General features: G+C 32.3%; 1 protein-coding gene across 14 annotated transcripts in view; it reads left to right on the plus strand.

Moving 5' to 3' along the window:
• The window catches only part of CEP290 (centrosomal protein 290), an 89,018-nt gene that overhangs the window by 23,974 nt on the left and 52,883 nt on the right, over positions 1–12,161 (plus strand). For 11 of the 14 annotated variants that reach the window (XR_005719858.1, XM_040234453.1, XM_040234452.1 and 8 more), the window contains 11 exons: positions 599–699; positions 772–859; positions 1,925–2,037; positions 3,183–3,275; positions 3,558–3,642; positions 4,206–4,348; positions 6,109–6,273; positions 6,877–7,026; positions 8,944–9,059; positions 10,272–10,374; positions 10,465–10,695. Coding sequence is in view for 13 of the 14 variants with exons in the window: in XM_040234453.1 (XP_040090387.1) it covers positions 599–699; positions 772–859; positions 1,925–2,037; positions 3,183–3,275; positions 3,558–3,642; positions 4,206–4,348; positions 6,109–6,273; positions 6,877–7,026; positions 8,944–9,059; positions 10,272–10,374; positions 10,465–10,695 (1,388 nt within the window). In the remaining variant the exon portion in view is untranslated. The remainder of the gene's footprint in view (positions 1–598; positions 700–771; positions 860–1,924; positions 2,038–3,182; positions 3,276–3,557; positions 3,643–4,205; positions 4,349–6,108; positions 6,274–6,876; positions 7,027–8,943; positions 9,060–10,271; positions 10,375–10,464; positions 10,696–12,161) is intronic. The other 3 variants (XM_040234455.1, XM_040234454.1, XM_040234456.1) reach the window with 2 other exon arrangements.

Consider the following 12,161-nt stretch of genomic DNA (forward strand, 5'->3'; position numbering starts at 1 on the left):
AAGTCTTGCCTCATAGTTATTGAGACAATCTTGATATCTGGTTTTCAGAGCATGGTGGCATCTTAGTAATAGGAAATAGGAAAGAGGCACACTGAGAACGTCAGTCTAGTCATGATAATATAATTGATATTGATATTAATAATGACTACTCTGGGCTAAGCACTGCTATAAATACTTTATTTGTGTTAATTTTGTTATACCCCTGACAACAAGCCAAGAAGAAATACATATATACATACATACATACATACAATATTGTCCCTATAACTAGTTAATAATTAAAAGTGGGAATTGAACCCAATGGTTTTGTTCCAAAGCTTCTGTTCTTAATACATGATAGTACCACTATGATAGTCCAACATGGAGAAGACATCATAATATGTTTTTGTCAGGATTTCCATTAAAAATTGTGATAAGATTTTAGCTTATACAGTTCAAATACCTGAAGAATTCTTGCACAAAAAGTACCCTGTTCTTCAGTGATGCTGGCTAAATAGATTATAACCAGTTGCTTGATGATAACCAGGGGTTACATGCAGTGTTTTTGTAGCTCATTTGAATATTAATATGATTTTAATCATATTGCTTTTTATTTTAGGCCTTGAACCAATGACAATGATTGATTTAACTGAATTTAGAAATAGCAAAAGTTTAAAACAGCAGCAATACAGAGCTGAAAACCAGATTCTTTTGAAAGAGGCAAGTGCAGTAGTCAACTGGTTATTTTCCTGGTTGAAGCAAAGAGAAATACTAATAGTTTATACCTTGTAGATTGAAAGTCTAGAGGAAGAACGACTTGATCTGAAGAAAAAAATTCGTCAAATGGCTCAAGAAAAAGGAAAAAGAACTATCACTTCAGGTATACTGTGTTACTCCAAACCTTTAAAGAATTATTGGAAAATGAATTGTGTGGATATAGAATTTTCTCTAAGTTGGAAATATTATTGTTATATTCCTGTTGTTTTGCTACAAGTTTAATAAATGAAAATAATGGCCTGATGAGAGTGTATACGTGTCATTGAGTTCAGTCCTAAATCTGAAACAGTTGAAAAGAATAACAAGTGAACAAAATACAAACTTCAGAATCATGGACTTTAGAAAACTTTATAGTATAATCTTAGTAATTTCTAGCCAATCACAATATGTTGTGATTAGTAATTTGTTAATATGTTAATATTTTTTCCTTCCTTAAAAGCTATGCACTGAAAGCTTTTTTTGTACGTTATTCTTTGCTAAATGAAAGTAATGTTTTATTGAATAAAAATTAACATCTTTTTTTGTTTTGATTTATCTTACATGATATAAAGAGAACAGTTGGATTAGTTCTTTAATAGCTATTGCTTTTTTGTAAGAAGACCATAGAGACAGAATTTTTTTTCTAACTTGGCCCAAGCTCACAAGTATCTATGAATAATATAGAGTTTCTTTTTTTAGCATTATGCTCTCAATAGTATATCAAACATTTCTCGAAGGGCAAAACTTTGTAATTTATTAATATATTAAGCAATTTAGTAATCATTCATGATTCTTCATGTATATATCTATTAACTATTTTGGCATTTATTAATATGTTAAAAAGTGATAGAGAAGATAGAATTTGTTTTGTTTCTCATTAATATCTTATTGAAAGTGGCATAAAGCAGGCAGTTGTAGAAGAGGCTACATGTGGATCTAGGATCTTGGAAATAATTATTTTACCTTTCGTTTGAGTTAAACCTTGATTGAGTTTTTAAGAATTAAAGTATTGGGGGCTTACCAGTGGTTAAGAGTTTGTGTTTCCACTGCACGCGGTGCAGGTTTGATCCCTGGTCTGGAAACTAAGATCCCATGTGCTGTGAGGCATAGCCAAAAAAAGCACTAAAATATTGGAATAATAAAAGAGTTATTTTTATGTTTCTCATTTGTTAATTTCTTTTATTTGTAGGATTAATTGCTGAGGACCTGAACCTAACTGAACACTTTTCTCAAGAGAATAGAATGGGAGAAAGAAAATCTGATTTCATGAGCCTCAAAAATATGAGTGAAGGACAGTCAAAGGTAAATAGTAAAGCATTACTATGGCGAAGAGAATGAATATTATTATCAGGCTTTCATTTCTTCCCCTATTATCTCGTTTTGGAAATTGCTTCTTTTTATACTTGTTAAAAAGTCTCAGATAGATCCCAAGATTAATGAAACGTTGTTTACTCTGAATACAGATTAGGAGTTCAGATAAAGTAGAGCTGCCACACAGGAGACCATCATTCAATATTCCACAGTCATGTCAGAATGAGCCAGAAGAGAATATGACCATGGGATCATTATCGAGAATGTTATCTGAAATTCACCAGAGTGTAGAAAGTGAAGTAAATCCTTTTGTCTCTTTAACTACACATTCTTCATCTGTACAAGTGAAAGATGATATTTCACCTCCAGAAACTATTACAATAAGGGAGATTTTTAAAGCACCCTGTCTACAATCTTTAAGAAATCTAGAATCATTAGTCAGTACCTTTAGTAGAGAGAGTCATGAAGAAATAAACGAATATTTATGCTCTCTTTCTGATGAGTCTATGAAGAAAGTGACAGGAAGCCATCAGGCACTTGAAAAGACTAATTTCACACAAAAAAGTGATTCATCTTTACGAGCCTTATCAACAGCTTCAGATTTAATGCAGAAGTTATCACTTAGGCAAAAATCAGCAATATTTTGTCAACAAATTCATGATAATAGTGCTGGCATGGATAAATCACAAGTAGCAACATCAGAAGATGAACAGGTTCATACCCCAGTCAACTTTGCTGATACCAATTTGAAGGAAAATATAGGAAAAAGTGAAGTACCCTTACAGACAGAGATCTGGAAAGGTAAACTTGAAGTTAATGTTCCGGACCCTGTGCCAATTACTGTACAATCAAAATTACCTCAGATAGATCCACTTGAAAATCTTATAGAGCAGCTACGGACAGAACTGCTATTTCTTAGATCTCAGGTGAGCTATCCTCCAAATAACATTCCTAGGATTTTTTAAAAAATTCATTTTTATGACTTTCTAACAAAATTCTATAAGTAGCAGTTGTAATAATTTTTCTGTTTGCACATTAACACTAATTTATACACATTCTATCTTTTAAAAATCTGAAAATGCAGTATGTTTGAGATGAACTCATTAACTTGCCTAATTTATAACTTGTTTCTTTAGAATGAAGTCATAGCACAGGATTTATTGATCAAAGAAGCACAGAATAGAAATGCAGAAATAGAGCTTGAACGTCATAGAAGCCAGGCAAAACAGGTAGTGTAAAGGCAGATCATTAAAAGAGATGATTGTGGTGCTAAAGACAAAAACTTTCATTATCTGTTTCCCTTTTGCCATGGTGTTGCAGGGAGAGAGAAGGTGGGAGGGGTGATCATTACCTGTTTCACCTTTTAAATTTTATTTTTATGACTGTTGCTGTTTCTGTAGCTTGTTTTAGGTCTTTTAAACCTAAGTTGATCAAACTTTTCTTTAAACTTCAAAACTGTAAACTATTGGAATATTTTTTTAAAAAAACAATTTTCTCTTTGTTTTGTTTAGAATGAATTTCTTTCAAGAGAACTAATTGAAAAGGAAAGAGATTTAGAAAGAAGTAGAACAGTAATAGCGAAATTTCAAAATAAATGTAAGTCACTGTTATCTCTTATTTTTCTTTACTTACTTAACCTGTACTGAAAATTATGGGTGTAAAGGACTAATACATTCTATTCTCTAGTCTGTTTTAGTCTAAACAATGTCTATAATGTATCAGTGTCAATCTCTCATTTATTTGGTTTGCCTTGCTTTATTTCTTTTTCAGAGAATGTTATTAATCTGAATTTATTGTAATGATAAATGAGTCTATTTTTTCTCTTTTGTCCTCTAATGAAAGTGAAGTTAGAAAATAAATGTAAAAGTTTTAATATAAAGTGAAAGCAAAGTATGCTTATGATTTATTTATTTCATCCATGAGCTATATATGTATATGTGTATTATTTAAATAGGTGTCCAGTTTTATTTAACTATTTACCCTTTGGATTTATACTTGAATTTTTTGTACATTCATTTGTATTCACATTTTATAAATGGGTTATTTTTGCTATATGTGAAATACTTGTCATCTTTATAGCATAGTATAATTGTAAATTTATACCTAGTATAAATTATAAATTATAAATCTCATTCATTCAATAAATATGTCATTTTTAGTAAAAGAATTAGTTGAAGAAAATAAACAACTTGAAGAAGGTATGAAAGAAATATTGCAAGCTATTAAGGAAATGCAGAAAGATCCTGATATTAAAGGAGGGGAAACATCTCTAATTATTCCTAGTCTTGAAAGACTAGTTAATGTAAGTTATTTTTATATTAATAGTTTTATTTTGTTGTTTCATCTCTTTAAAAATGTTTTTCCACTCTCATTGGTCTCCACAGCATCTAATGAAACATTACTGTCATTTGAATCATTCCACTGTATGAAATGTATAGTTGTGAAACTAGTTCAAAACTTTCTCTTTTTATTTTGTATTCACATTGTGACTGTAATGTGCCAAAGGGTGTGTGTGTGTGTGTGTGTGTGTGCGCATGCGCCTTGTTTGAGGTTTCCTGAGCTTGTTCACTTATGTTATTCACCACAATTGAGAAATTTTCTGCCATTAGTTTCTTCATTTATTTTTTCTGCCCCATTGTCTCTAGGACTCCAGTGATACGTTAGACTTTCTGACATTGTCCCACAAATCCCCGAGGCTCTGTTCATTTTTGTTTTTCATAAAATTTTATCTTTTTTCTCCAAGTTGGATAATTGCTATTGATTTATCTTCAAGTTCACTGATACTTTCTCTGTCATCTCCACTTTTTGTTAAGGGTCATGCTGAGACAAAGGCAGCAAGATGAGTAAAATCATATGTAATCTCATCAAGAATGTGATCTGGGATTTAACTCAAGGCAGTAGATTTCTAAGACTAAGCCTTTACCCTAAGGAGATCAGAATAGTCTACATGAAGTAATAATTTATACTAATTCAAAAGGGAGAGCAGGAAGAAATAGGCAGAAGGAGGTACTCTGACAGATGACAAAGTAGTCTAGTTAGTTATGTTGATAAATAGCATCATGTTGTCTATAAGGCCTTTCGGAAAATGAGATTGAATTAGACAGTGATTAGGGACCCTGAAAAATATCCTATAGTAATAGAAAGTAAACTTAAGTGCATAACAATTACCTGATCTAAAGTGCTATTCTGATGATCTCTGAGACGAGATACTGTTATGTCATTGAATGGGGCATATCAATCAGAAAAAAAGAAAAACAATGACCCAGAAGAGAAGCAGATGCAGTCTATGGAAGCAGTGGTATCGGGAATGCTAAAGGCTGTCAATTAAAATAGAAAAAGTGTGAATTTTACTGGGCTGTTTATTTGGTCACTAAATAGAGTTCCCCTTGTAGAGCAGAGTTTGATCTGAGACATAGTATTCGAAGTGGGTTGGTGACTTTAATATTTGACGTATTATTTTTTTTTATCCAGAACTCTTGGATAAGACTTTTATCATATTTTGCTTTTGTTATCTTGTATGCTTCAACTGTATGGAAAGGAAGCAGTGAAAATTTTACCTGATTGAATGTAGTAGCTATTTCATTCCTTCGCTTATATTTTGCTTTAAGATGCTTCATGGTTTCAAAGCATTTACATATAAATTATCTCATTTTGACTGTATAAAAGCTTTGTGAAGCAGACAGAGCTAACATTACTTCCCCTTCTTTAGAGATAAAGAAGCTAAGATTTAAGAAATTTTAAGTCAGTTGTCCAGCTAGCAAGAGATTGGTTTATATTTGAACCCTAGTCATCTTGTTCCTGTTTAGTTGTTTTTCTGGTCTACCAGTCTACTTGGGTTAGTTCAGTATTTGTTAATTGTTAGAATGAGGTAATCAGTATGCTTGGTAATACTGATGTAGGTTAACTGGTATTTTATAAATTTGTAAGAGATAGAGTTGGTATACATTATTACACATGGGAGTAGTATAATGCTTAAATGTAAGTGTTATTTAAACATAGATTATTATACTGTGATTTTAGTGTTTTTCTTTACATTTCTTCAATATAATTTAAATATGTTAGGCTATAGAATCAAAGAATGCAGAAGGAATATTCGATGCTAATCTGCATTTAAAAGCCCAAGTTGATCAGCTTACTGGAAGAAATGAAGAATTAAGACAGGAGCTCAGAGAATCTCGGAAAGAGGCTATAAATTATTCTCAGCAGTTGACAAAAGCACATTTAAAGGTGAGAATTTTTTTAAAATAAAAGAAAATGCTAAGCTTATGAACAAAGGTTTAATGTGAAACATTTATTTTTTTAATGACTATTTTATGAGAAAATGCCCCTTGAATTAATTCTTTCTATATTAGAAAAGCTTCTGTTTGGATTTTTAAAATAGAATTAGTGGAAAAATGAGTACCTTATAATGTAAAAATGTTTGTGTGTTAGTTGCTCAGTCGTGTCTGACTCTTTGCAACCCTATGGACTGTAGCCTGCCAGGCTCTTTCTGTTCATGGGATTTTCCAGGCAAAAGTACTGGAATGGGTTTCCATTTCCTTCTCCAGGGGATCTTCCCTGACTCAGGGATCGAACCCCAGTCTCCTGCATTGTAGGCAGATTCTTTACCGTTTGAGCCACTAGGAAAATATAAAAGGGTACAGAGATTTTAAATGTATTCTTAGACATCTCTAAGCAGAAATTACATTATAATTTAATTAATACCTGGCAGAGCATTCATATATCTACTTGTTAAAGTTACTCTTTAGGAAATGTAAGTTACTGCTTTTTAATTTGTCTTTCTTTATGTGTAAGAGATGAGATTCTCATTTCTGAATTGTTTGTTTCCAGATAGATCATCTTGAAAAAGAAACCAGTCTTTTACGACAAACAGAAGGATCAAATGTTGTGTTTAAAGGAATAGACTTACCTGATGGGATAGCACCATCTAGTGCCAATATTATTAATTCTCAGAATGAATATTTAATACATATCTTACAGGTACTGAAAACTTTATATGTGAATAGCAAAATAACATCATCAGCTGTTTCTTTGAGTTCTTAGACTATTAACAGTGAGATGTATTTTTTACTGGATTTTGATGTTAGATGGAATGTTATGAATAAAAGCAGTTCGTTCTATTCATCTGAATGAAAAGCAGGCATGCCATTCATATGAAATATATGATTGACAGATAGAATAACATGCAGCTACTCTAAGGTAGTAATGTATAAGTAAAGTGAGCTCTTTTATCTATTCCTGCTTGGAAAAGCAATTCAGATGAATAAAATCTGACACTGCTTTTTGTGTAATGATTAGAATTGTTCCTTTTTTGTGTGTTAACTACAAGAAAAACTTTTAAGAAAAATTGTCTTAAAATTGTCTTTTATTTCTTTCTTCGCTTTTGCCCTGTAAGGTTAGTTACTCCATTAGCAGATCAGAGAGGATACTGCTTGCCCTGTATTGGTTTGTCAGCTTTGCTCTCTATGTTATAGTCATAGAATGGCCTAATGAGAGTTGCTTTTCATTTTCCCATTTGAAGTGTGTGTGAATAACGATAAAATCTCTTACTTTGCAAATATAATTACAAAAATGTGTTCAGAATCAATGAAAATAAGTTTTTCATTGTAAGCACTGCTGTTTCCCTTTCCTAAGTAATCCACTTGTGAATATACTTGAATTATGCTTATCAAATGCTTGTATTTGTAAATTACATTACTTAATCCTTGAGTTGGAGAAGACAATGGCACCCTACTCCAGTACTCTTGCCTGGAAAATCCCATGGATGGAGGAGCCTGGTAGACTGCAGTCCATGGGGTCGCTAAGATTCAGACACGACTGAGCGACTTCCCTTTCACTTTTCACTTTCATGCATTGGAGAAAGAAATGGCAACCCACTCCAGTGTTCTTGCCTGGAGAATCCCAAGGACGGGGGAGCCTGGTGGGCTGCCGTCTATGGGGTCGCACAGAGTTGGACACGACTGAAACGACTTAGCAGTAGCAGCAGCAGTAGTAATCCTTGAGTATTAGAATTGAACTGTTTATTGGATCATTACTTCATAATTCATGTTGTGTCATTATTCTTAAATTTCTGATTTTAACACTCTTCCTGAATTTATTCTTCTTTACTTCAGGAAAACTATCAATAAGTAGTGTTGTCAATAACAGTATAGCCTTGTCATGTTACTTGTGATGATTCATTATTTTTTCATCTTTGTGTAAAAACACACACATAAAAAAACACATAGAAAGCATTGTGGTAGATTATCAAACACAAATTGAAAATCCGAAAACCTGTTCAAAGTGGCAAAACAATACTTGAACTCCCAATCCTAAGGTAGCATAGCGTGCTGGAAGTAGCAAGGTCTCTGGAGTCAGCCAGACCTGACTGCAAGTGTTAGATCTGCAAATATGTAAGGCATCTGGCACCAAGCTTGGTGTACATCTCAGAAAATGGTTACCAGGCCTAGTACTAATGAGTTTTTTAATGTTAAATAAGTTAGTTGATCTTTCTGAGTCTCAAGTTTCTTCATCTTCAAAATTTAATCATTGGAGAGGACTTTGAGTGAAGGTATGAATGCGTATGTTCATTAAAGGGTATGTGGGGCTGAGTAGCTAGAAGCAAGTTTGTAACCACTGCATCTGATCATTTGTATGGTTACTGTAACTATTACATATATATGATGATACAAATAATCTTACCTGTTTCATAGCACTTCTCTTTTACACATATTATCTCATTCCATATGCCATAAGATGTTCAAAATAATCATAGAAATGATCTGGGCTGCTTATGGATTTGTTGTCAATTATCTTTTATATATTTTTCTATAATCTTGTCAAAATATGAATTTATACTTTCAGATTTGAAATATATCCTGATGCTTTTTTCATTCTCATTTCTAAACCAATTTTTAGGAACTAGAATATAAAGAAAATAAGTTAAAGAATTTAGAAGATTCTCTTGAAGACTATAACAGAAAATTTGCAGTAATTCGTCATCAACAAAGCTTATTATATAAAGAATACCTAAGGTATAGGTGTTAGCAAAACTTTATAAATATAAATGTAGCATATTCTTATTAAAGTTAAGTAACAAAAAATATTTAGATTTTTTTTTTTCCTTTTTCCTCCTGCCTCTTCACCTTTGCTTTGTGTTTTAGTTCCTTGTCCATAAAATTCTGTGATAGTAATACTTTTGCATAGAATTATTAATAACTTAATTATGTGAAATAATTATGTGAAAATGCCCAGATCTGAGTATTTTGTGAATATTATGGCACATATGAACAGTTCGTGTCAGCAGTCAGTAATTCTTTTTCATCACCAGCATCATTATTCATGTGTTTTCATAGAGAAGTAGCCTGTTTCTTCTTATCTCTGCCATCTCATCTGTACTAATGGACTAATAGCTTTAAGAATAATTAGAATATCTGATCAAAGGTTGTTTAAACACTAAGAATGATTATGATTTAATCCAACAAGAAAGCCAAAGCTAATTATAGGGTAGGTCATGTTTGGGAATCTTCTAGTGTATGTCATGTTATCTTCTATGATGGTGCAGGAGTTAGGAGTTCAAGGAAGATGGAACCATGTCCATTGAAGAAGAGGAGTGTTTTCTTTTCACACAATTCTTTGTTTTTATTTATAAAATTTTTTCTAGAGGACTCCAGCATAGTTAGATCTCGTTAGCCAGAATAGTAAATGAGCTGTCCAAGTCATATGTCCAGGTTTGAACCATTCAGTGCTGACACCTTAAGTGGTTTATGCCAACCAGATTGGAGGTCTGGGTAGGCAACAATATCTTATACACCTTCTTTAAGTATAATGATTGCTCACTTTGTATGGATTCTAAATATTTCATAATTATTTAACACTCAAATTTAAGAATAGGGTCAGAATACCGAGACTTGATTTCCAAAGTAAGTTTGGAATATTGATTATTTTCTTAATTATCTTCTGTTTTTAATAAAATGTTTACAAGATCCATTATCGTTATACTGTAATAGTTATAGAGTAGTAATTTGTAGTTTAAATAATTTGATAAAATAATTTCTTTACCTTCAATTTATTAAATAATAATAATAGCTTCTAGGATTAACCCTTTCAAGTGGGATTTTAACTTATGTTATCATATATTGATTAGTTATAATTTCTCTTGTTTTATGGTAACTAAATTTCCATTATCTAAAGTTATCTCTTCCTATAGATTTACTGTATCGCTTTTTTTTTTTAATCCTTTTAAGTGAAAAGGAGAACTGGAAAACAGAATCTGAAACAATGAAAGAGGAAAAGAAAAGACTTGAGGATCAAATCCAACAAGATGCTATAAAAGTAAAAGAATATAATGTAAGTAAAGCACTTTTAAAATCAATATGCAATATTATTCAAACTAAGATAGCTAGATTCAACAAGTAATATAAATGTGACTTTGTGCAGAATTTGCTGAGTGCTCTTCAGATGGATTCAGATGAAATGAAAAAAACACTTGCAGAAAATAGTAGAAAGATCACAGTCTTACAGGTGAATGAAAAGTCACTCATCAGGCAATATACAACTTTGGTAGAAATGGAGAGACAGCTTAGAAAAGAAAATGGGAAACAGAAGAATGAATTGATGTCAATGGAGGCTGAAGTTGGTGAAAAAATTGGACGTTTGCAACGTTTTAAGGTATGTCTGATTTTTTTCAACTCTGAAAGTTTTCAGACAAGAAGGATGCTGCTGCTGCTAAGTTGCTTCAGTCGTGTCTAACTCTGTGCGACCCAATAGACGGCAGCCCACCAGGCTCCCCCATCCCTGGGATTCTCCAGGCAAGAACACTGGAGTGGGTTGCCATAGTATGATCAATAACTATCACCTGGATTAATAGGAAACCGTTATTAACATTTGACCATAATCGCTCCATCTGTTTTTTGTAAGAGTATTTTAATTGCAGACATTTCTCCCCTTAGTATTTTAGTATACATCTCTTTGAAAAAAGTCTTTTTCTGTTTACATGACCACAGTAACTTTATCATACTTAACAAAATTGACAACAGTACTTTATATATTGTCGAATGTCCAGACCACATCCACATTTTCTTAGTTGTCCCTGGATCCAGTCAAGGACTCTGCATTGTCCTTGAATGTTTCATATCCTAAATCTTTTTAATATAGACTCTCCCCCTTTTCTTCTCCCCCTCTCTGAAAAATATTGAATGTTTAATTATATTCTGTCATAATTTTATTTGTTCCTCTAATCATTATATTTACTAAAAGTTATCTTTGAAGCTGTGGTTATATTCAAGGAAACATTTTTGGCAAGACTACTTTGTACTTTGTAAGTAACACTTTATATGGTATCATTCAAGAGATGGAATGTCTGGTAGTCCCATTTTCATGATTGATAACTGTGTTAAGGGGGAGACAGCCATATATCTCTATTTTTAAGTGATTTAGTTAATTAACTCTTTGGTAATGTTTTGATACCATGCAAATAATCAGTTCTTTATCAGTTCTCTAATGGTTTTAACATTCATTGGTAATTGTTGCTTGACCCAATTATTTCATCAGGAGTTGCAAAAATCATGATTTTTCTAGTTTATTATGTACTTTTCATTTATTAGCAGATATTCTTTTATAAACAGCTTTTTGTCATAAGCCGAACCTCTTTGGTTATCTTGATGTATGGTTTCTGCTGTCAGATGTAGTTTAAAGTTTCTTTACAGTTCTTATTGTCTTTATAATATTTCTCACTAAGGATGTTTCATCAAAATAGCATATTCTATAGTGATGTAAAGTAATTCTCCTTTGTGTGGTTATGATATACATTAGCTGTGGTTAGGCTCATTTATTTTACATTTGTTTTCAACTTCAGGGATAACTTTTAAAAAATTAAATTTGAATACATAAAGTATTTACACAAAAGATGTCATCAGAGAAATCTTACTTCTGTCCTTGTACCTTTTGCTTCATTATATTCCACCCATTCGCCTCTTTTGTTGTTGTTTAGTGGCTAAGTCGTCTCCAACTCTTTTGTGACCCCATGGACTGTAGCCTGCCAGGCTCCTCTGAAATCTTCCGTGGGATTTCTCAGGCAAGAATACTGGAATGAGTTGCCATCTTCTACTCCAGGGAAATCTTCCCAACCCAGGGAT

This window comes from Oryx dammah, unplaced genomic scaffold (genome assembly GCF_014754425.2).
Source record: "Oryx dammah isolate SB20612 unplaced genomic scaffold, SCBI_Odam_1.1 HiC_scaffold_29, whole genome shotgun sequence".
NCBI classification, from domain to species: Eukaryota; Metazoa; Chordata; class Mammalia; order Artiodactyla; family Bovidae; genus Oryx; species Oryx dammah.